Genomic DNA, 26881 nt, shown 5'->3' on the forward strand with positions numbered 1-26881 from the left:
CAATGACAATAAATAAATAGAATAAACCAAATTAGTTAATGTTGTTGCTTCTGGTTTTTAAAGCTGTAAATCATTAAAAATCAAGTCAGTCATCAGATGAATTCCATGTGCAATTCACACAATTACAGATTTTATACAAATTTGTCTCAATTGTTTTTCATATTTTTTTTTTCTTAATAAATATAATTACATAATAGTTTATAATTACAATATTTAAATACAGTAGTTGCAAACTTTTTTAAGTCTTAAATTTATAGTCTTAAGCTTACAACTTGCTTAATATTTTTGCACTTCTTCAAAATTAAGATGAAATCAAATTTTAGATTGTAAGCAGAAATAATTACTGCAATAAAAGTTAATTTCGGGAATCGAGTATTTGGGTTTCCTTTACTATTTACTTAATATTTACTAAGCCAAATAACAATTTTAAACTAATTTTAACATCAATACACATTTTTATAGCTTTTAAAATCAGACAGTATTAAAATGTTCATATATTCACTTATACTTTTTCTGTCATTATTGTTGAATAAATGAGTTTGAAAAATTATAGAAATAAGCTTCACAAACATTTCTGAACTTTTGTGGAAGCTGTAGAAATACAACATTTAGATAGTAGAAGTTTCTTTATGATTTCTGTACATCTTCACCAGGATCTGTCTATACGCGATTGGATAAAGGTCTGCTGTTTGAGTCGATCAGTGAACCAATTCAGCGAGGTTCGGTTCAGAACTGGTTTGTAGCCTTGCATCTTTTGAACAAGTTTCTTCTATTTGTATTTTGTTGCTGCCTTGCCAAGTGAAATGCGGCAACGAAGCATAAAGTGAAAGTTGGTCGGTTGGTTCGCCAAAAAAAAAAAAAAAAAAAAAAAAAAAAAAAAAAAAAAAAAAAAGAAAATTAAAAAAAAAAAAAAAAAACCAGTTAAGCGAGCCGCTTGGTCGCCACAGCTGGTCGTGCAACAATCTCAGCCTAACATACCCAGCTTCCTATTCCCCCAACTCCACCCGCATACTCTCCCCCCCCCCCCCACCACCAGACCCTCTGCTGTTGTGGTTTACCTCTTCCCAGCATGTGGGCCGCATACAGAATGTCGCGAAAATGATGCGCCGCATGTTGTTGCAAGAATGTAAAAGACTCGGCAATGTTTGCCGCAAGCGCCGCAGCAGCAGCTGCCTCATCAACGTTCGCGGGCAGCGTTGGCATCGTCGCTGGCATCGCTGCCATTGCGGCTAGCGGCGACAATGACGATGACGATGACGATGACGATGATGATAATGATGATGAGGATGCTAATGCTGATGATGTCGATTGTGTGGAACGTTCCGTTTCGCAGGTGCCGCTGCTGCTGGTGCTGCCGACGCTAGAGCAGCGTTGCTGCAGTTGTTGTTGTTGTAGTTGCAGATACTGTTGTTGTTGTAGTTGTTGTTGTTGTTGTTGTTGTGATACTGTTGGCGGCGATATGCGCAGCGTCTTCAACATTTCGCCCGACAGCGGCAGCAGCGTTGACAGCGGCGTCGACGTCGACGTTGCCTGCGCTTTTTTTGTGGTTTCTTTTAGGCGCATCGCGTGTTGATTTTCTTGTTTTAATTAATTTATTTATTTCTTGTTATAATTATTATTGTTGTATTAAAAATATATATGTTTATTTTTATTTATATATATGTATATATATTCTGGTATATAATTATGTGTGTATATTTGTTGTATATATATGTATAATATGTATGTAATGTCAACAGGGAAGTTTCATTTTTAAGGCAACTCTTTTTTACACTTTTATCGTATTTAATTTGATTTCATTTGATTATTGCAAGTATCTCATTTTCTTAGTTTCGTTTGCTGTAAAAATACATAGAAAACCGTCGATAAGTTGAGATGTCACACACACGCACACACACGAACACACACGTCTTGTAACATTTTTTAAATATTTTCACTTAGTTTTTATTCATTTTTTTTGTGAGTCGGTTTTTCTGTTGTATTTTTTTGTTGAACGCGTTTCATGCGCGTTTTTCGCGCGATTTTGCTTTGTTGGCCGTCTTTTTAGTGCGGTTTGCAGGCGGTTTAAAACGCGTTTAAAAAATTTTATTTTTCACCTTTTTTAATATGTCATATGTGTCAATTTCCCCGTTGCCCACATCCCTTACCGCTTCGACCACGCCCACCCACTGTCAACATCAGCAAATTGAGTTTTTTTCAACTGGTAAGCGTTTTTATAAAAGTCACCTGGTTGTCAAATATTTAATCAGCTCGCAAAGGAAAGAATGCCACCGAAGAGAGCTAGGGACGTAGGGGAAGTGGAGTGTGGGTCAAAGGTTAGCAAATAGATTGAAGCATATCTGGAAACCACTTGCTGACAGGTGGCGTCACAGTGTGAGTAACTACTACTAATAAATACACACATACATACATACATACATAGCTGCAATGCAAGTCCTTCTGCATAAACACAGATACGTACTATGTGTATATGTATGTATGTGTATGCGTGTGCATGTATTTGTGCCACTGACTGGCTTCACACAACTGTCTACTTTTTAGTTCTCCCACACATTTCTCTCTCTCTCTTTCTCTCAAACACTTCTCCTCTGACTCTCTGCATTACTGGCTCTCTGTATGGAAAAATCGAGAAGCCAAAACGACACAGACACTGACAGACAGAACTCCTCCACAAATAAGTTGAGTAAAAAGTTACAACAACAACGTGTCTGTTGCCATTGTGTGAACATTGACGCCAAACGCATAACGCACAGTGGTACAAAGGCACAAAAGAATATGAAAACCAAACTAAATAGACTGCACTGCATTTATTTACATTTTTATTATTCAATAACTTTTCATTATCTTCTCATACCAAATAAATGAAATATTAATTTTATACATGAAAAAACCACAAGAAAAGAATACGTAATTTCGGAATAAAATCTATCACAAACGGTTTCCTAAAATTCTTAAATTTTCTTAAGACAAATACAAAGTATTTGTTTCTTATAAGGTATTTTAATTTCAAATATTTTGATCATCGGAATTCTTTTGAGGATTTTGTTCTTGAAAAAAATATTTTAGGATTATTTGAGTTTTCAGTAATCGCAAATAATATTTATTTTAATTATTAAAACTCATCTGAACTCTGTTTTTTAGATAAAAATAAAAAAATTATGATATAGTACTTAAATTAAAACCTTTTTTTTAAAATCGTAATACAACTCTTATTTTACATTTATATTATAAAAATTAAAAAAAAAGATATTTTTCAATTTTTACAGTAAAAATTAAAAGTTAAATACATTTTTAAATTTTAACTTGAACTTTTTTGGGTAAAATTAGGAGAAGTTAGCGACGAAGGTTTAATGTATAATAATAATGTATAATACCGTTTGAATGCAAGGTCTTGCAATGTCGCTTAATATTATGAGACAAGCACTATATTTAAGCAATTTAACAATGATGTTTTTATAAACTATTCCCAGTAGTGCAAAATGTAAGACAAAGTTGAGCACATTCAAACAGGGTATTCTTATTTGTCCGACAAAGAAACCTTTGTACATTTGTCGAGCGATGCAACAATTTGTAGGAATGCAGATATCTCAATGAATTGATATTTATTTGCAAAATGTATTCTATAGTCACATTGTATATGCGAATATAGACGTCTGACATAAGCATTCAAGTATTACGAAATATTTACAGATACTTTTATATCTTTGGTAGATAAGCTGCTTACTGTGCTGATAAAAGAAACTACATGTTCATATGTACAGATGTTTGTATACATACTTTGTGTTTTTGAATAAGTGCAATTCAATAGAATATCCTCCACTGTGCAGCGGCATGCCTAGAAGCACGTAGACAAGCGCAGACAGAAGAAGCAACAACAAGAACGTTCTCAATGCAATGACAACGACAACAACAAAGGTGTGCGCTCAACTTTTTGCTTTCTCTTTCTCTCTGTCTTTTGCTTTGGCATTTTGACAGGCGACTGCGTTGTGACGTCACTGAAACGATGACATTCCAGATGACAATAATGCTGGTGTTGATGCTGATGCTGATGCTAATGATGACGTTCTGGCATCGCTTACAGTTACTCCACACAGCCCCCCTTCCACCCACGCTCATCACGTTTTATAGACAGAAAAGCTTTTGTCGTTTCAAAGCGTATTTACTTAGCTCGAAAGCTCAGTCAAAGGGCAGAAAACAAACGAGCGAGAGAGCAAGAAAGTTGCTGCAAACAGTGTTGACATTTCAACTATTATATAGCTACTTAATAATTGCAAAAGCTAGAAAATTTGTTGAAATGCTATTAGCTAAAAATCAAAATATTTTGAAAAATAAATTTACTACTTTTTTAAATTGTCAGATAACTTCAATAAATTATAATTAAAAGAGTCAATATATTCTCTGTCGAAAATAGTATGTTACGGGCAAACAATAAGAATAAAATTAATAAGTATTTGATGCCTGATATATTAAGGAAATATGATTTGCATATGGTTAAATTCATTTTGTCAATAAAAAAAATGTTAAATGCAGGGTTACATATACATACATATATGCAGTTTGCATAAAAATAATAGTTTTCCGCCAATTGCAACTATTTAAAACTAATTTTAGAAATAAAATGCATTTCAAAACGTTAAAAGTTATTTTAACCATAAGGTTGTATATAGACACGATCAAGATCTTGAAAGAAATATACCATAATATATAATAATATTATAATAAATATATTAACCAAAATATAACCAATAAGCAAGCTACAAATAATTAAAGTGGTTTTTGACGTGAATTCAGAGAAATGCCAGAAACCGCGAAATGCAAAAGCAATTAACTTTATAATGAAATATGCTCTGAAATACTTATTAATAATTATATTAAAATATTATTAATAAATCATTTTTTTCAACGACATTTTATTTATTGAGTTTGTTATTACAGACTTTAAAGTTATGACAACATCGTCTGCAAAGAACGACTTTGACGACTATGGGAGGGACTACGGAGAGAGGAGTGGGAAGAAGGAATTATGTGGTGGTGAGTTGCTGAGTTGGCGCTGTGAGTGTTGCTGTCAGGTGGTGTTATTATTTAATGTCGGCACCTGTCAAATGCAACAAAATTGTATAAGTCGATTATAGACAAACAATTTGTCAAAGCTTGCACTTGACCTACAACACGAGCAGACTCTATCTATGTGTGTGTGCGTGTGTGTGTGTGTGCGTGTTTGAGAGAGTGAGTGACAAAGAGAATTATAGATGGATAGAGAAGAAAATGTCACGCACAAATAGTACATCAGGTACATATAACAACTAACGTCATTTAACCCTATATTTCACTTTCTCTTCTCTACGGAAACATGCTATGCGAGTGACACTTTCAAGGCTCTCCCTTCCCCTCTGTGTCTCTCTTTTATCCTCTTTTTAATCAAATTGAGTGATAGCATTATTGAAAATACTATATGCCGACAACCAATAATAACAAGAACACGCACTTAATTTTATATAAGTTCATTAGCAAACGCTTTTGTAAATAATCGATTTTTGGATCTTAAATTTTTGGAAACAAAATTAATTTGTGAAAGTGATTAAAAAATATTATAAAAGAACAAACTTGCTATAACTAGATAATTTCATAATAATTGCATCATTTCTGAAAAAAAAAAAGCTTTAAGGACATAGCAAACGTTACGGGAGAATTACGGATTATCCAACAATGTATAAAAAAAAATTCTCAAAATATTTAATTTAAGAACAAAATTTTTTAAGAACGCCGCTAATCAAAATAATATGCTGAATGCAGACTCAAAAACCCTACTTGAATCAAATTCGAGGTCTAAGAAAAAAAAACATCACTGAACTTTTTACACCGTTTTGTGATTCCATTTTACACTACGATTTTATTCTGTAATTATTTTAAGTACTATATAAGCCACTTGAATCTAAAATAAGTGGGAAAGGCTATAGTCGAGATCCCGACCATAGGATACCCGTTACTTATTTCAATATATATAAAAGAACTTCAAGGAAATTACTTGTATTACTTTGAAACAGTGGGACAAGAGATAATACTAATAGATAACGTTAATTACTATAAAAAAACGTATAATCTTAAAAACTGTGGGTGTGGTGGTTTTTCGCGATTTGTGGGGATGGAAGAGGGCGTGTCTAAAATTTTAAGCAAACTTGACCTACTCCAACGCCTTTGGGGTCTGTGGGTGAAAGTTTGGTATCTCTTACAGTCTCTGAGATCTAAGCGCTCACACAGACAGACAGACAGACGGACAGACAGACAGACAGATGGACAGACAGACGTACATAGCTATATCGACTCGGCTGTTGATGCTGATCAAGAATATATATACTTTATAGGGTCGGAGATGCCTTTTTCTCCCTGTTGCATACATTTCAACGAACACAATATACCCTTTTACTTACTTTTTAAGTAACGGGTATAAAAAAAATTATTTTTTTTTTTTATAAGACGAATATTTTGTAATAAGATTATTTATGTAGATCGAAATCAAAGTAAACTTTCTTTGAAGAAATGTTTCCCTACAAAACGAGTATCTTGTAAATAATTGAAAGCATTCTGTAGCATTTTGTACGAGCTTTTCAGTTGGTTCTAATGCGTCTAGTTAGCTATCGCTAATGGGGCGATTATGAATCACGTGAGAACTAAATAAAAATGCAATAAAGGCAAACACTTAGGGCGGCAACAACACACGTAAGACACCTTTAAGCAGGTTCATACAGAAGGGAACGTGAGGACAGTGAGGGGAATAGGCCACTAAAAGCTTGATTCGTCTCCGGTCTCTCGATTCGGGGTGACCATTGAACAATTAGCAGGCGGCGCGGCGGCTGAGGCAATTAAGATTCGTGATGAGAGGAGGCAAGGGTCGAATATGTTGGCATAACAACTAAAGTGAATAATTACGCACAATTAAATGCACGCAAAGACGAGACACGCCTCTTTCCCCAAAGGCCTATATGTGCAACTAGCCTAACACACAGAGAAAGAGAGCGAGAGAGTGAGAGAGAGGAAGAGAGAGAGATACAGGGAAATTGAAACAACCCACACAGTTGCACCTGTTGCATCAATAGGCAGCGGTAACAGCAACTACCACAACAACAACAACAACATCGTCAACGTGTGCAGCGTGTGAAAGTCACCGCCTGCTTGTTGCATCCACGTTACGTTCCTGGAGCGTGTGGCATCGTGTGGCAGCGTGTGGAGCCCAAAAGCAACTTTCTCCTTTCACAGCCATCGGAAAAAAACGACAAGAAATTGAATTTATAGCATGCATTGATCGGTTTCTGGCTGCGCCGATGCATCTGGGTGAAAGGTAAAAGGGGGTCGACCAACAACTCCAATTACAATTGGGCAACACGAAAATCGAATACTCATCCCGTTTGAGTGCCCCTCAGCAACAAATTATAGCTTTCCCCCTTGCCCCCACACCCATTCTCCTGAAATCAATGTGAAACATTCCAAACATCTTCAAAACAAAATGTTGCACAATGTTGAGAAAACGTTTCGGATACAATTTACTGATAAAGCCTAATCATTTCCGATTGACTGCACGCGTCAATTGTTCCAATTGGTATTGGAAATATATCGAGATCGTGAGTGATTTTGTATGAGTATGTTGTGCATTAAAGATGCAATTGGTAAAAGTTTACTTTCAATGTCGTTTAAACAGATTTAAAGTGATTTAGAATATATCTTACTCTCGTTACTTTTTATTACTGTTCTATTAAACATCTGCAGTCTTATCTTTAAATTTCATGTTTAAAGTCCCATTTAATGAACTCAAAGATATCTTGATGCTTGTATTTAAATTAATGTCAACTTTGAATATAAATTTTTAATAAATTAAAAGCAAAATTATTTACAAATATGTTGCAAAAATTCTATAGATCGAAACATCAAATAATTTACCAAAATAAGTAAACATTATATAGCGCTAACTTTAACCAGTCTTCAGTTGAGATGCTTGCCCTTTAGTCAACAAAAAAAGTAAAATACTCAACGCATATCCATGGAGTTGGTCAATGTATGTATTTAGTTATTTTACAGCAGTTGGCTATGCGAATTTCTTAAGCAAATTAGGCAGTAATACAATTAAAAAAAAAAAAAAACAGTAACAACAGCAACAACAGCAAAAACAATAATAATAAGAAAATCTGCAATTCATAAAGAAGATAAATGAACGGAAGCCGCAGTCTACACAGAAAACTCTAAAGGCAAAAAAAAAAAAAAAAACCGGCAGAAAGCAAAAGGAAAACTTCTAGCTATACCAGAAAGCGGCAACAGCAGGCAACGTGCCTCTTTTTCATTCCCCTCTTCTTATGCTTCTCCTTCAGCTTCATCTTCATCTCTTTAGCTGTGGTCGTTGGCGTGCAGTCAACAGTAAAAGTCAAATATTGTAATTATGCAAAATACATAATTTACTTTGAATTAACAGCTGAAAACGAAGGAAGCAGCAGCAGCAAAAAAAAAAAAAAACGAGAACGGGAAACCGCCGCATAAAATGATATTGAAATTGCCCAAAAGATAAGACAGCGGCAGCATGGGGCATGCGGCAAGGCAAGCGGTCAGCAACGTTGAGGCGTTGCCCAAATGCCGCTCAAGAAACTGAAATAAAATTCAATTAAATTGCAAGCGGGCCGCAACGCTCCGTCGGTCAACAGGTAACAGGTAAAAAGGTTGCGGTTTTGTCTGTGTTTGTGGCACCTGCCACAAGTCAGAGTCGGGAATCGAGAGTCGGCAATCGAGAGTCAGCTGTGCCGGCTGAAACATGTGCGAGGATCGGGCGGGCATTGCCCAGAGCCAAATATATCAGCAACACCAGCAGTGGCATCATCATCATCAGAAAGCTGCGATTGAGGCACCCAAAAAAACAAAAAAACAAAGGTACGAAAAAAAGAAAACAATGTACAAGAGGCGTGTCTCACTTCATTATTCAACTGGTCCCAAATGTGAATGAGTTAAGTACAAGGGACACAACAACAAGAACAACAACAACAAAAGCTTAGTACATTTCAAATGTCATACAAGCCAAAGTAGTATTATAATCCAAAATGTGAACGGAATTAACCTCCAGCTTCAACATTTGCAATTCAAACTTGTGGCAAAGCAAATAATTATTATTAGTATGAGTACTCATGTTAATGTGACATTAACAGCGTCACAATAACAGTGCTGTTAAAAAATAAAACACTTTTAAGTTCAAATATTAAAAAGGTATTTCAATTAATTATATAAATTAATATTCACAGCTTAGGATATGCATGATAAATAGGATACCAACAAATTCAAAAGAGTTATGAGAAATTCAGTAGTGAAACAGTTAAAAGAGTAGTGAAAATGATTAAAAGCCTTAACAATAATGTTGTAATTTGTAGACACAAAATCAATCCCTAAATAATAATAAAGATGATATAATAGATAAGTAAAAGAAGAACTTACTTTCAAGGAAAAGAATAAATTTAGAATCGATAGAGCAGTAAAAAGTTCAATATTAGGGGAGATAAATTTAAAGTATGCATAAAAGTTTAACATATTGTAATCCATTATATTGTTCAGAAAACCAAGACTTTGTTTCAAAGCGTCTATTATAAAATTGAAAGGATAAAGGAGTAGTTCAACAGTTAAGCAATTTCACGACACTGAATATCAAAGCTGATACATCAGTACACAATATGAATTAAGTATTAATTTCGAATGAACTTGTGCAGATGAAAATGTTTTAAGATGTAGGGAATTAATAGAAATGAAACGTGTTATACTCAGTAGACACAAAATAGTTAAATGAATAAGTAAATACTTATATGATATACAAGATAAGTTAAGTTTGATTCAAGCTGCGGGAACCTAAATTAATTGCTGCTTTACTTACTACTAAAAATATCGGAAATATGCAACTTGTCTATAGAAATATTTCGATGAAACTAACTCATTTAGATATGTTTGTATATGATATGAGTGGCAGAGTTTACTCAATGAAGATAATGTTCGACTTATACCAAATGCATTTATATCATAGCCTGCAATCGTATTCCTTTTTTAATGCCACATTTAGTTGCTGCTGTCTCTGAGTCTTTCCTTCATCTGCTGTTGCTAACAAATGCAATGATTGCGCTGCAAATCGAAGACAGGTGCGAAATTGTTGGCCAAAAAAAAAACAAGAGAACTTAAAAAAATAAAAAATAAAAAGAAACAATTTGCCAAATGAATGAAGCGCTGAAAAATGGCGAGAATATAAACAACTTGTGGGCGTGACTGGGACACAGAGTAAGGACGAAGGACGACGTGTCGGTTAGAGAATGAATAAATGGATGGATAGATGGATAGATGGATGGATGGATGAATGAATGGAATGCACTGTTGCGAAGATGTAAGACAAAACAGTTTATAGAGATACAACAACAACAAGAGGTTAAATAGCAACAACAACAACATGTTTAACAATAAGAAGAAGAACACAGAGAGACAGAAGACGAGAAAATTTATACGTTGACCAAAATACTCACACAGCAGCTGTCTCTTTCTCGTTCTTTCTCTCTCTCCCTCCCACACGCCCACTCTCCCAATTTGTTTTTTTTTTTTATTACTACTCTCTCTCCCTCTTTCTCTTTCTCTCACTGTCTGTTGCCCCTTCTCTCTGTATCTCAATCACTGAGATTTGTGATTCGTACTCGCGACATTTTCACTGTTTTATTTGTTTAAAATTTTATTTATTTTTATTTTATTTTTTAGCTGCAAAAAAAATATTCGAAATGTTCATTGAGTGTGTGTCTAAGAGTGTTTATGTATGTGCGTGTGTATGCGACTTTTAGGCCAAGTAAAATCCGCTTGCAAAAAACAACAACAACAACAATTTGTTGCCCATTTCGATGCGCGCTTTTTTATTGCCTTTTGTTTTTGTTTTTTTTTTCAAATTTTTTTATTTTGGGGTTTTGGTTTTAAATTTGCTTAGTTTCTGCTGTTGCTTGTTGTTGTTAGTATTTATTATTGTCGTCCGTTTATGGCTCATATTTATTCATTAGCTTTGTCGTCGCTTTAAGTTATTTAATGTGTTTTGAACTATGCCAAAAGCAAAACTAACACAAAAAAAAAAATGGATAAATAGATAAATGAGAAAAAAGAACAACAACAAAGTCGAATTTAAAATAAAATAAAAGGTGTCGCCGTCTCGAATGAACTAAAAAAGTCGCACTGCTCAAATTCAAAATCAACTGCCTGCCAATCAAATTAACACATTCCAATTAGCATTTTGCACACACACACAAATACATACACAAATACACACACAAAAAGCCCATATATACACGCACACTCCCTCTCTCTATCTCCGACATATAAAATAAATTGACATAAATTTTTTGCTCAAATTGAACGCGAAATTCGGCTTGAAAACGTTTCAAATATCGATCTTATCATCAGAAGCTATCGATATTATTATCTCTAGTCGACTTTAAAAGACGGACATAAATATAAATACGATCAACTAGCTAATAGAAAATAAAATGTTGCATTATTGGTATATTTGAAAAAAATTCCTTAAATTAAAATCTCCAAAGATTTGAATATGATAGTGAAAAACAATTTCTTGAAATTAATTTAGCTTGGAACTGATTGGTAAAGCCAGGATAAACATCTACATACTTAAAGTATATAAGATAATAAAATTATTGTCATCAAATGAATATCAAGAGGTATTCCTCATCTATTTCATATTGATGTTATCAAATTGACATTGACAATTTAAAAACATTGAGCTACAGCATCGTTTAGTAAGAATCCTGTATTGTGACATTAACTAAGTAACAACTAACTATTTATGATCATGAATACATAATAGTGTGCACTTTAAATCGGTTTGCTGTAAGCTTAATGTTTTGGTTGTGGTTCAGTTTGTCGTTGAATTTTAATGCAATATTCGCAAGGTTATTCCATACCCGAATTTAATGAGTCTCTGGAGGCATAAGTATTTGTCTATGTTTTTATGACCCAGCAATAAGGCAAGCAACAACAACAACCTCGGCAACCACAATAAGCTAATAAACTCACCAAAAACAATAATAGAAAATAGCAGAAACATATTAAAAGTAAACTAGAAAAAATTCAGAAAAATAACTACAAAATTGTATTGTTTTCTAAAATAACTACAAGAAATTAGAAACTATAAAATTATAAAGAAAATTAAAGAAATTGACAAGTACAAACATTTAAAAAAGGGCAATCCAAAGTTAATCCACATGGTAAAATGTTCGTGCATTGTTGGGCGTGGCAAAGATTTGTTTGTGTGCTGCAGTTGTTTTTGTTGTTTGTTTGTTTGCTGCTGTTGTTTTTTTGTTGCATACGTTTTGTATGGTAGTTGTAGTTTTAAATACGCTTTTGGCTTTGTTTCGTTTAGCTGTAGTTGTAGTTGTAGTTATTGTATTTATCACATTGTTCTTGTTGTTGTGTTCATTGCTTTTCGAGCTGTTAAATGTTGATGTTTTATTGTTGTTGCTGTTGTTGTTGTTGTTGTTGTCACTTGAGCCCTCAGTGAACTCGTCAAAGCAGCCAAAATAGGCCCCCAAAAAAACATTTAAACAATAAACAGGCAGTCAGACATCAATCCATGAGATACTCGTACTTTTACAACTCAAGCAACAACCACAACAACAACAACAGCAATGTCGACAACAACAATGAAAATAATTTGAAATTGAAAATGAAGCCGAAGTCATCATGTCTGGCAGTGTGGCGACAATTTGTGCATAAATCAAATTAGCCTGTCAATCTGCTGTTGCTTCTGCTGCTGTAAATGTATCTGTATCTGTATCTATATCTTTGGCAGTGTGCGTAGCTGTATCTGTGTTTGTATCTTTGAAATAACTTCATTAGCATTTCGTCTCTTTCGTCTTCAAAATTGACTGACGTGTTGTAGTTTGATATACATTTGTATTAAACGCTACTCCTACATACAGAAAAACATCGATATAATGAACCCAGTGTTTTCTTAGCTATATAGTAAGTGGAAGTGGTAAGCTAAAATCGGAATTTACAACCTGTTTATTTCCATGTATAACTCTTACTTATTGATCACTCGTAAATGTAGTAAAATAATGCTAAGGCGAACTTCTATAATTGTTTTTCAATCACATTTAATAACAATTACAATATTGTTTTCAATTCTTTATCAAGCATTGAATATTATATGTAAATATTAGAGTGGCCTTTAAAAAAAAAATGTTCGATATCAATGAGCGCCGGATTGAAAAATATTCGTTTTTACCCCTTGCAAAATTTGAGCTCGATCGGAGATCATTTGATGGACCCAAAAACGGGTCAAAGTTCACCACAGGGCATGCAAAAATATAGTTATTATTGTATGGAAAACTACTTGGTACTAAAGATATCTTAACCAAACTCACAGATTGTATATTTGGGACGGCCTGTTACACTCTGACCAAATTTGGTCAATATCGGACTACTATATCATACAGCTTTCATAGGAACAATCGGTTGAAAAAAAAGTTGTGTGACAAACATTTTTGTTTCTCAACGTATCTAAACAAAACTCGCTAGTAACAAGTGTTATTGAGTTTTATCAATTTTGACCAAATATATTCAAAATCGATCTACTATATTTAATAGCTTTCATAGGAGCAATCGGTTAAAAGTAAGCTTGGTATGAGATTTCTTAAGAGATTTTTTACCCAAACTTAAAAAAAAATATTAATTATTTTTAATAGATATTCAACGCTGAGATTTATTACTCTTATTTAGATAAGCGCATAATATAATATATATTACATATTTATAAATTTTACTTATCGATAGACATTAAATAAATTAAAGTTCAAAGCTAGAGATTTCAGACAGTGGTTCAATTTAAGCAAGCTTGATTTTATTTTTTTTAAGGTATATCAACTTCTAAGTGGCTTTTTAGCTGACATTATGAGCTGGCGAAATTTACTATGATATTTCTCAATAGCACTTCGCATTTCTGAAGATACCAAACGCCGCTCACTTAAAGCGAGTTACTTTCTATGGACACCGGCTTGAGGAGGTTACGAGGGCAGCAGGGTAGGGGGTAGAGCACAGGGGTGGAGACGAGAACGGGGGCCTAGCGCGAGGAGACGGAAAAACATGTTTGGGCCGCCGTTCGAATCTTTTTTTTTTTTTTTTTTTTAAATTTTTTTTTCTGTGCTGGCTTCCGGTTTCGTTCGGCATCGCGCCGGCGAGTGGTTCATTATTGTGGCTCATAGACTAAAGTAGCATTTGACGAATGCGACGCCGCCGTCGCGTCGCTTCGACTGTAAACGAATTAACATAAGAAACTATGCGATAAAGCGTGGACTTGCTTCGATAGCAGCGATACACTCAAAGAAACAAGAATAGAAGAAGACAAAAAAAAAAGAACAAGAAGTGTAAAACTAGTTCTAAGTCTCGTCTCAACAGTTGCAATAATATAAACATGTTCATGTAAGTTTAACAGTTTTTAGAAGCGCTTAAATTAACATTTAATTTTTTTGTGAAACAGAAATCTTTTTAAAATATAATAAGAAATAATTTTTAAAAAATGTTTTAGTTTTACTATAATTAGTTTTTTTGGAAACGATCTAAGGTGTTTTTATCAGTGTAATGCTCATAATAAGCAACGCTGGCGACGACGCGCTGCTATGCGAAGGTCACACACCATCGACAACAGCAACAGCAGCAACAGCAGCAACAGCAGCAACAACAACAACAACAGTCTCTGCCCAGTGGCGATAGTTGAGGGTTGAGGGGGCGTGCGACGTGGGCGGAGTTGGAGACGAAGGCGCTAACAAAATGTGAAACGGAGAGCTGCGAGAGTTGCTTTGCATTCCATTGTGGAAAATTTGTCATCGAAAAGAGAAAAAGTCAGACAGCACTAAAAGAGAGTGAGAGCAAGAGAAAGGCAGCAAGAGAAAGAAGTGGAAGTGTTTATATAAAAACCTCTACAAACACACAAAAACCCAACAGAAAGAGGCAATTTTAAGGCAAGTGATTGTACTCGCAACATTCACGAATGCTCAAGTGAGTATCCGCTTTGAGTGCAGACATTATCCATAATAATTCACTAGCAATAGTGACAAGTACTTCAAAATATTATACAAGTTAAGTAAAATATTGTATGAATGAATTGAATGTCTGATTCATTCAACTGAGAATGAATGCATGCGATTTGTAGATAATCAAATAATACGTTTATTATTCAATTAGTATAAGTGTAAGAAAATGATTGTGTATATCAAAACAAATTAAATCATTTTTTTTTTAATTGAAAAATGAATTTTGTAGATATATGCACATCGATATATGGATTTATCTTTGTCAGCTCAATAGTTACTTTAATCTAGCTCTTTTATCGTAATTCCATTCCATTTAGCAAACATCAATTAGCTCTACATGTGTAATAAGAACCTTTACAAAGAACCTCAAAAATAGTTTTAAAGTGTTTCTTTTTATTGTTAAGTGAAAATTGTGTTAGCTAATAATAATATTCGTACAAGAAGTTAACGAATACCGTTGCTTCATTGCAGTGTGAAACATTACTAAATAAGCATTAAGTAAAAAATATGAAACTAAAAACAAATTGTTTCTTCGGAAGAAAATTTAAAAAATACAAAAAATAGTTGTCGTTTCTATTATTTTTTTCATGACTGTAGAAACGTGCTCTTGATAAGAAGCAACTTATACCTAAGTAAATTAGCTTTAAACTGTAAAGAATGATTTTTATTTGGAAGGGTCTTTCAATCAATATTACGAATAGATTTAGCTACAATAAAATTTCTCTATTTTATGTGAACAATAAATTAAATAGTTTTTGATATGTCATTATGTTAATAAGCAAAATTGATTTCTTTTAAAAAGAAAAAAAAAAATTATGTTGACTATTTATAAATTTTGTTTTAATTAAAGAAATTTTTTCAATAATGATCAATTTAATTCAATAATAAAGGATTTCAAAATTTTTTGTGAAAACGTCTTTTTAAAAACTCATATTCTTAATTTTTTAATTATTACGCAAAAATATTGGACACAATCACTTAAAAAGAGAACGATAAACTGTTTGCAGAGCATTTGAAAAGGGGTTTGTATTTTTGAACAGAATATTCATAAAGTTTTTAATATCGCTAACGTGTATTTCTAAGCGCAAGTAACCACAAGCTTAAAGCTTGCCAACGGTTTTAACGACTCCCGATAATATCTAAATATATGCCCACATGCCCCTATATAGATTTAACGATTTTATATTCAACTGCAGCCTGAGACACAGTTGAGAGGGTTATGGGGAGGGGGGGAGGGGGGGAGGGGCAAGTAGGAGAGTCGTCGGAGAGGCGGGTCAACTTGGAGCTGCTGACATTGCCGTGCAATTCGAATTGCGCAGCAACAACAGAACACAACAAAACAAAAAGAAAAACAAAAAAGGAAAAAAAAAAATTTGCAAGCAGCAACGGTTTAATTGCATTTCCAGTATTGCCACAGATATGTCGGAGTCGGATCTGAATGGCTGCATGTTTATTTATGAGTCGATTCGAGTCGACTTGAGTATCGACGGGGGCCACTCAGTTGCCCAGTTGGCGAGTTGCGTTTGCATATTGCGTTTGCTTCAAAATGGAAATTTTGCCAACAGTTCCCATAGCAAAAAAAAAAAAAAAAAACGAAAAAAAAAAGAGCACAAACATTATAAGTCGGCCTAGGGGCTGTGCCAGAAGACAAGCAACTAGCAACACCAACAATAATAAAACAAAAAACAACAGCACAAATTGCCGCCTCAAGGACATTTTCAAAGTACGTCGCAAAATGTGAGCGTGAAGAAAACGAGTTTCAAATGCCATCCAAAAGAAATGCAAAGAAGACTGAGCATAACCCTAAACACCAGCTGACAGCTGACTCTCTGAGTGTATTAGTGACGAGTGTGTGTGTGCGTGTGTGTGTGTGAGTGTATTCGAATAACAATACAATAACGTAATATCGCATGGCACAACAACTGAGCAACGGCACAACCCTTAATTTCAATAAATTTCGAAAACTTGCCAAAAAAAAAAACAGATGAACCATCCAACTGAACCAAAAATGCCAAATTGAAAACTTGCGTCAGTAAGAGAGAGAAGGAAGAAGGGAAAATAATTTTGGGGTTTAACCCCAAAATGATCAAACCTTTTAATTTTAATGTTGATTATTTGCATATCCTGTTGCACATGTAACATATCTTGGTGTTAATTAGTTGTATACCCTGTAGCATGTGATATGCAAAAAATAAATCAATCTTGATTATAATTGTTGCTATAAAAATTCAAGATAAGTATTAAGAAATTAATTTAATTTTTAATTTTATTTAAATTGCATAAGATAATATTTTCAATATTATACTCTATAGATTTTAGTTTGCATATTTGTGCTCATCCTTATACACAAGTTCAAGTTTTGCAGTTAAAATAAAGGTAAGCAGGTTAACCCAGAAATTGTTAAGTTATTTAATTGAGCTGCTGTTCACCGGAATACCCTGTAGAACAATGTTAAGAAATCAATTGCTACCAATACCAATTTTCAAGCATACTGATCTTATTATTTTTAAAATGCAACTTCTTATCCACAATAAATTTTAAATTATAACAAGAGTAATAAAACTCTTATAGCTATTTACGTCATGTGTTCACTATTCAGCCTGGGTTCTCATTATTAGAGTTTCATACAGGATATTTAGCTAGTCGATTACACTTGCTATACAAATTCTTAGATGTTCTTTAGGGAGTGTTATCCCATGATCAACAACCACAATAATAATAATAACAATAATCATCATCATCACCATAATAATGATGATATCAACAATGTGCGCTGCGTCATACATACATAGGTCGAAAACCTACACACACAGACATACAAATACACACACATGCATACATACATATGTAGTAGTCCCCACCCGTGCCGCATATGCGGCATGAAATTGAAGCAACAGCTTTTTGTTGCCTCTCGATTACGCATACGCCGCGCCGCCTGTGTGTCACAACAACAACAACAACAACAACAGCAGCAGCAGCAGCAACCAGAGCAATAGCAACAACAACAACATTAACAACGGGTAGCACAAGCAGGTAGCAAGCAACGGTAAACGAGTGGCAAGCATATTAGCGGCCGGCTTAAGTGCAATCCATTCATGAGCGGACAACTGAAACGGATAAGCGCCGTGCGAGACGTTGAGAGAGGCAGAGAGAGAGAGAGAGATAGAGAGAGATAGAGAGGGAGAGAATAAGGATAAGAATAAGAATAAGAATGGGAACGGGAACAGGAACGGGAAAGGCAACGGGAATAGTAATGGGAATAAGAGCTATAAGGATGAGAATGCTGACTTCCTTGCTGACCCTACATCGCTCCCTCTCTGTCTCTCTCTAGCGCGCACTGCTTGAACACATATGTGTGCGATAAGTGCTTGTGGTGTTTTTTCTTCTACTTACTAAATGTATGGTTTATACCCTGTACTAGAAATATACATATTAATTTTGTGCACAAGTATGTAACAGATAGACTGAAAGACTCCTTCAAAAAGACCATATTACAGGATTTTCTGAGCTATACTAATAGAAAAAAAGTGGTAAAAAAAAAGTGGAAAATGCAAATTTCATTTAACATTTTTTGAGGTGATGATGCACAAATATTGGTTGAATCATGTTCTATATTGGAGTAAGAATTTAATATTTATGGGTTGATACCTATGATACTTAATAAAAATTAGTGATGTAAATCCAAACTATAGATCGAGTTTTATATCGAAGTAGAAAACAGCCAAAAATAAGTATCGAGTTGTCGATATATCGGAAAAAAGTAGATCGAGTTGCAAATAACGAGTTTAAACAAAAAAAAAAAAAATTTTTTTAATTTGAAAACGCTATTGTTATCACAAAATACACTCGTACTTCCGCAGTGAGTTGTCGATTTTTAATGGAAATCGATTTAATCAACTCGATAGAACGTCAAAAAAAATCATCGAGTTGAAGTACTCGATAATCGCTTCCGCAAAAATTGATTTGTCGATATTTCGATATATTTTTACATCACTAATAAAAATAAATCTTGTATGCTTTTACAACAAAACTTTAACTTTTTTCTTTAAAATCATGTCTTTTTAGTTATTTTTAAAATTTGTATGTTTACATACATATGTCAATTATAATTGATTATAAGAAAAAAAGTTCAAATGTGTTGCCTAGTTTGATTTAATATTAACATTTTGTCTAAGGAATCAAATACAGGGTATCAGACAGTCGCGTGCGCTTGACTGTAGCCTTGCCGACTTGTTTTATTTTGTTTGTGTGCACGTCCTGCGCGCGTGCACAGGCGGCAGCAGCCTGACTCTCTGCCTGACTGCCTGACTGACTGACTGGCAACAACTGCCGCTTCTTATTGACACTGGAGGCCTTGTGGCTCAAGTAACACCCGGCGCAGATGCTAAATAAGAAGCAGGAATTAAACTGCAAAGGTGTGCGACAACAACAGCAACAACAACAACACGTGAGTGAAACATGCAGCAAGAGGAGAAGAAGAAGCAGCTAAAGGAGACTGGATGTGAGTGTGAGTGTGTCTGTGTGTGTGTGTGTGCGTACTGAGTACTTAGTGAACTCACAATGCCAGGATACGAGTCAATATATGAACATTTACACATAAAAGCAACCACGCGAATGCATTATGAAATATCCTTCAATGCAAATACATTGGAATGATATATGTAAGCAAGTTTCAAAAGCGCAGTTCAAATGTCTTTGTGTTCCCCTTTTAAAAGTTAGTATGCAGTTTAAATAAAGCTAGCAACTTCTACTACTGTGATCAAAATGAAAGGTGAAGTCTCTTATATTTTCAAAATCTTTATTTAATTATCTAAATCCATTTCATCCCCTTTTCAAGTAATCACCTGCTGCTGCACCACACTTATGCCAACGAATTTTCCAGTTATCTTAGCCCTTGGCAAAGTCCTACTTCGGAAGAGCCTTCAGAACCTTATGAAATTCAGCTTTTATTATCTCAATCGATTCAAAACAATGTCCCCGAAACGGTCTTTTGACTTTGCTGAACAACTAGAAGTCAGACACAGCCAAATCAGGTGAAAAAGCAGGTTGCGGAACGATATTTGTTGAATTTTTGCTAAAATGCATTATTGTAAATTATAGAAAAAAAATTGCAGACTTCAATATTAAGATTTCACTTCAATGTAGGAGTTTTTCTAGAAGTTATGATTGTCAATTGTCAAAATGATCAGACATATTGATAAAGCTCTTGAATGTTAAATGAAAGGACCTAAGTGTGTTCTCATAACGAATTAAAACTTATGTATTTGTTCTTTATTTTTGAGCACTTAGTGTTTGGCTTATCCCAAAAAGTTGCTAGCAATTTAAAATAAGAAAATATTTACATAAACCATAGAAATAGCAGAAATTCGGTTGTGCGTCTTGTAGGCGCCTACACTACATGTGTTTTGATAATTCAAGCTCACTCGATATCGGCACCTGTTCATTCGACTGCTTATGCGACTTCTTGGTGCCGTCTAACAAATCATAATTGACAGAGCAGTTTCCTATTTCTATATATGTCCAACTTGAAGTATCCCAATATTTTATCCAAAAAAGACACAAACAAAGAAAATTCTGTTTACGAATTTCAGCAATTTGGCTAACAGTTGTGGCTTTTATTAGACTTTTGTTTTATTGCAATGGGCTCTAACTATTAATTTCCCAATTACTTTTTGTAGTTTTTGTCATGGCTTTGCCAATTAGTTTTTAGTTCTTACACATTGTTTTCAATAAAATGCCTAGACAAATAGCAAAATGTTTATAAGAAATAAATGCGCATTTGGCTCAACATTCGTGAAACTGTCGTGATTTCCATCTTGACATATTTATCTTTATATTTTTGCGTAATTCTTTAAATAGTGCATTAGAATGTAATTATTGTTGAACAAGAGGAATTAGGGAATATTTAAAATGTCATCAAAGTCAATTTAATTATAGTGGTGAGAAATCATATCATAATCATAAGGATAATGTCTCACAACCTTTGCATGATCAAACCATTTTAATTCCAACTCACGCATTTGATCAAATTTATTTGAATTGTTTCGCTCAGTGGAATTTGCATACATACGATTATTTATTAAATTCTACAGATAAGCTCATGTATACTTCAATTTCAATGACAGTACCAGCTAAATACATTCAATGCAAGTATATAATCGATAGCATATTCGATAGTACAGACTTTCTGATTCTGTTATTTACGTCTTGCATGGCGCTGACAATGTCGTATGATTTATTTGGAAAAACCTCGCAGATGTGTATGTATATATGATTTGCATTAAGATCGACAATGTTAGTTTATGAGTGAAACTGATTGTTTAAATGTGTGTAACGATATATACATATGTATGTCATTTATACACATACATATGTGCTTGTAACTATAGTGGAGATGTGCAAATTTAAGCATAATTTGCAATCAAATAAAATTCCAAGATCCTTTACAGATTTCATACGTTGCAAAGGGGTATTGTCAATCGTATAAGAACCTAAATAGGGCCTAGTACTACTAAATGTCATGAGCATACACTTTGATCAATTGAGATACAACTTATTAGCCGAGCACCATAGTTGCATAGCGTTCAAATCGTCTTGCAGACGATTATGAAAAAGGGGATCAGTGTATGAAAAGATAAGTTTTACATCATCTGCATACATTAAAATATATGAATGGGACAGAATAGTGGGTAGATCGTTAATGAACAGAGTGAAAAATAAAGGCCCCAAGTGAGGTACACCAGAAGTAACGTGAACCGAACTCGAAATGGTTGACCTAAGAAGCACTTTTTGGGTCCTACCTTTTAAGTAGGTGGAAACCCAACGTACAAAGGCGGGAGGGAAACCTATGCAATTAAGTTTGTAAAGTAAGAGGTCATGGATCACAGAGTCAAAGGCTTTACTGAAGTCAGTGTATATGAAATCAGTTTGCTTTTTCTCTGAAAATGCATCATTTACCAAGGAGGTAAATTCAAGCAAGTTGGTCGTAGTGGACCGACCCTTAATAAAGCCGTGTTGTGCAGGGGAAATGATCGATTTACAGACTTGCTGCAAAGTAGAAACAAGGATTTTTTCAAATAATTTAGGAATGGCTGATATCTTTGCAATGCCTCTGTAGTTCGAAATATCAGACTTACCAGACTTTGTGGAGGGGAATGATATAAGATTCTTGTGGAAAGATTGAAGATTCAAGGGATAGATTAAAAAGCTTATGCAACGGAGCAGCTAAAGAAGAACAACATTTCTTAAGGCCCAGAAAAGAAAGCAGATATTAAAGAGCTAATAGAAGAGATTATAGTGTTAAAAATAATAGAGGGAGCAAACATGGTGTTTGATTGAAAAATAGAATAAGGATAAGATGAGTTGGAAGTGGAGATTGGAGAATAGGTGGATTGAAAAAAGTTAGCAAATATTTCAGCATATATTTTAAATATATTTTCCATAAAAAAAAGAGGAAGGTAAACTGGGGGATTTACGCTTCAAGTTAACAAATTTGTAAAATTGTTTAGGGTCACGGGAAAACTGTCTTTTGCAACGAGTTATTTAATTCTCGTAGCGTAGCGAGTTTAAATTGGCGAAGTCTGACTTGGCTACTGTTTATTTAGACCAGTCCAGACTCGAACCAGACTTCTTATATTTTTTAAAATATTTAGATTTAATATTTTTTAAATAAGAAAGTCTAGGTGTAAACCAAGGAGGCTTTATAGCACCAGACGGTGGAACATAATTTGGAATGCACACATCTAAGAGTGCATTTAGGGTCTCATAGAAAGAACTAAGGGCAACATCGATGTCAGTAGCTTTCTCTAAAAAGCACCAGTCGGTAGCCAGGATAAACATATAAAAACAAAGCTGATTCCAAGTATGTAATATGAAATTGGGCAAATAAAAGTTCCGCGAAATTGTTCGCTAATCAAAACAAATACAAAAACAACTTAAAACTTAGACATGACAGCTGCTTCGCTTATGCCATAATATTCCATTAAAAAAAAAAATTAATAATTCTGTTGACATTATTTACTAAATATGGCAAGAATTGTTTAATCTGTAATATATATATGAACATATGTACGTAGGTATGTATGTACGTATGTAGGGATGTCTGGTAAACTAAATTATACTAAACTCTATTCAAATTTCGCCGACGCTTTGGAATTTGTTATTGTTGTTGTTACTGCTGCTACCGCTGCTGATATCTCGGCAAATTTAGCGGGAAACATATATAAAAAAAAAAAACTGAAATTCCATTTATTATCAGAAAGCACAGCACACTCACATATACATACGTATGTATGTAGTATGTATGTATGTATTTGTGTACATTAATAATTCGTAGGTCTGACTGTCAAATTTCGAGTAATTTCTCGTTTACATTTTTGTTGCTCTGCTTTTGTTTCTGTTGTTGTTGCTCATGTTGCACGTTGCTGCAGGATGCACAGCAACAACAACAGTCAAACTTGTTGCTTCTATCTTGTTGTTGTTGTTGTTGTTGTTGTTGTTGTTGTGTTGCTGCTGTTGCTGTTACTGTTACTGTTGCAAGCAGCAAATAAAATTGCCAAATAAGCGATGAAAATTTTTGTCAGCCGCAAACTTGTTGCTTCGCAGATGTGTGTGTGAGTGTGTGAGAGTGTGCGTGTGTGTGTGTATGACTTTATGCATGTGCATCTATGTGCGGTGTACTTGTGTGTGTAGGCTTACTTTTAATTATTATTCGTATTTATTTGATTTGTTGTTGTTGTTTTCTTTCTTTTTTTTTTAAATTATTATTATGCACATTTCTTGAGCATTTTCAATTTCATTTGTTGCGCACTTTTCACCAAAAACAAAAACCAAACACACTAAACAAAAACAAACTTTTTATTCGTATTATTTGTATTATTATTTTTTTATTTTTTTTTTTTTTTTGTTATTCGCGTTCGAAATGTATTTGCACGTCAAAGTCGACACAACTACATGCATACAGACATGTGCTTATGCATGTGCATGTGCGTGTGTGTATAGTCTCACTTTGCACAAGTGTGTGTGTGTGTGCGACGGGGCGTATGAGCAACGGCCGAGGCGAAAACTTTGCCACTTTGTTGCGTCGCCGTTTGTTGTCTGCGCAAAACAAAAATACAAAAAAAAAAAAATATATAAACAGCAACAAAAACAAACGTCAAAGTAACGCGCAAAATTTTACACACTGACGTCGCTGCTGCTGCTGCGACCGCGGCGGCGTCGTCGTCGTCGTCGCGTCGCGTTTTAATGCGGTCTCCGCGCGTTGTAAGCGATTCGACAGGTAGAGCAGCACTGAAATCGTTCGCGCTGAGCACAGCGACTAAAAACGCCGCGACACGACACGACGCGACGACCAGCACAGAGAGAAGGAGAGAGAGAGAACGCGAGCAAGAGCGGGAACGCGGGCAGTGCATGCTCTCTGAGAGCCAGAGAGAGCCACAAGCGAACGCAACAGCATTGTTGTTGCTATTGCAATACCTTTTACATTGTGTGGTCCACTAGTCGTCGTCGGGCAGTCGACTGTAAATGTTTCTTGCGTTATGCAACAACAGCGACAGCGACAACGACGACACACGAATGATTCTGATTGGTCGCAGGACGTGCTGCCGAATGCCAAGAGCATGCCGAACTTATCGAGCCGAGCTCACCGCTCTCACTCACTCCATACACATAAACCAATACTGACCGCTCTTTCTCTCTCTCTCTCTGTTCCATATGCTGCTGTCCAAGCATTTGAGCGTAAAAAGAGTGACTGAAACTGTAGCCAAATTCACTGTGGGAGGAAGGAAGCGTTTCACTCGCAGTCGCCATGTGACAAGGCGACTTAAATGTCATCGGCATGCTGCCAACGTCATCATTGTCATCAGCACCCAGAGAGGAGTTACGATCAAATCCTTTTTCCACTCATAGTCTTTACCACGGTTGCCACTTAATAAAATAAAAATCGCCAATTTTACTTAAAAAGAGCCAATTTCATTAAAAAAAAAGCCAATTTCATGAAAACTACCCAATTCTTATAAAACACCCTAATTAATTGCAAAACGGAATTTTTTAACACATTTATATAAAAAAAGCATTTAACAAATAAAATATTCAAATGAAACTAATATCAAAAAGCACATTATTTTAAAATTAAAACTAACAATGAGAATTTCCGTACAATGGTACAATAAATTTATATTTAATTAATTAACATTAAAATTGAGAATTTCAGTACAATGGTACAATACATTTATCTTGTTGGGAGCGAAAAAATATAGATCTAAACTACATTCTTAAGAGTTTTCAAGAAACTCTTGATTAAATAAACCAAAAAAGAGCCAATTCCACTTAAAAAAGTGAAATTGCGCCAACTGGAAAAAAAAAGCCAGTTTTGGTGCAAAATAGCCAAGTGTAACAACCGTGGTCTTTACAATCCCTTCGAGGTTGAGGCTTTTATAAAAAGTAATCTCTTTGTTTTTTAATTTTTACCATGTCAAACTTATCGATAATTTCAGTAGTTAATAGATCGACTTTATTTAAATATTCAATACATATTTTCCACACCTTCTTTAGTGTTTATAAGTTGCAAAACAATCAACATACAGATTGCTTTGTGAATATTATCGATAGTTCTTCAGCGCTAGATCGATACATAAGCACAGTGGGGTGGGGTGGAAATCTCTTTATAAAATTCAAGTTTCAAATTCTTGATTTTAGCATGTATTTTTAAGTATGTCTTCAAGATAATATGGTTAAATTAAGACAAAGAAGACAAAAATATTTGATATAACAAGAAAAAATATTACAGAAAGTCAAAATATTGCTGAATTTTACCGAACTTCTGACACTGCATTGGATTTATTATATCCCTTTATCCCGAAACCTTTTTTCTGTGTACATATTGTTTAACTGAGTGTAACTAAAATAAAGCAAGAAGTTGTTAAATACTGTACTTTAATTTTATTGGTTTATCCTTAAAGATTTCTATAATCGTCTGATTTTCATCATTCAAGTTATGTAAACTTTTTTGTAATTCTAGAGAATTAGTTTCGATTTCGTCACTTTAAATTCTACATAAATTCATTTAAGTTCTGTCTCAATGATGCAATCCAATTTTATATCTCATTTTCTTTGTTCTGTTACTTATTTCATCATACTGCGTATTTTAGAGATTTGTTTCACAATTTTTGTAATTCAAAGTGCAATTTAAACGCTCTATTCACAATGTTATAAAACGCGGTCTGTTTTAAGCAATTGGAGATGAGTAAAAATTTCCAATAAGAACAAAACTTGAACAAAACATTTAGATGTATGGATGTGTGCATACATATGTTCATTTGTGCATGTTAATATGAGCGTGTAGGGCAAGTATTTCCATTTTCAGACTCGACATTTTAACTAGCCATAAAATTACTGCTTAATTATATTTAATTTTGCAATTTCGAATTACTTTGGGTAATAAATAAATATTGCAATTTTATATTATTTTAAAAGTGCTGTACGTTCAAAACAAAGTGAAATGTACTTTTATTTACTTAGAAATGGCTTGTGTTATCAGCTTCTCAAAAGGCAATCAAATTGAAATGGGTGGAAACTTGAAACTCGACATGAATCTCGTATGGCATTTGAGTTAACAGGAAGTGAATAAGATCTAGTATGTTGTATTGACTCTATGTATAAGTATCTGTATCTTTGTCTGTTTAATATCACACTCTCAAATCCAACAGCAACAGCATGAAAAACAACAACAACAAGTAAAAATCCAGACAGCAATTAGCGATAAAGCATTCAAATTGTTTTTTAGTTTTTCGTTACGTTTC

General features: G+C 34.2%; 1 protein-coding gene across 4 annotated transcripts in view; it reads right to left on the reverse strand.

Moving 5' to 3' along the window:
• LOC117793516 (AF4/FMR2 family member lilli) overlaps positions 1-26881 on the reverse strand; it is a 59831-nt gene that overhangs the window by 8414 nt on the left and 24536 nt on the right. The window contains exon 1 of one of the 4 annotated variants that reach the window (XM_034633841.1): positions 12223-13081. The exons of 1 other annotated variant lie outside the window; for it this stretch is intronic. In XM_034633841.1, the coding sequence (XP_034489732.1) occupies positions 12223-12274 (52 nt within the window). In that variant the 5' untranslated portion in view covers positions 12275-13081. Of the gene's footprint in view, positions 1-1058; positions 2792-10526; positions 10603-12222; positions 13082-26881 lie in introns of those variants that run through there. 2 more of the 4 variants (XM_034633842.1, XM_034633840.1) reach the window with 2 other exon arrangements.

Source organism: Drosophila innubila, chromosome X (genome assembly GCF_004354385.1).
Source record: "Drosophila innubila isolate TH190305 chromosome X, UK_Dinn_1.0, whole genome shotgun sequence".
NCBI classification, from domain to species: Eukaryota; Metazoa; Arthropoda; class Insecta; order Diptera; family Drosophilidae; genus Drosophila; species Drosophila innubila.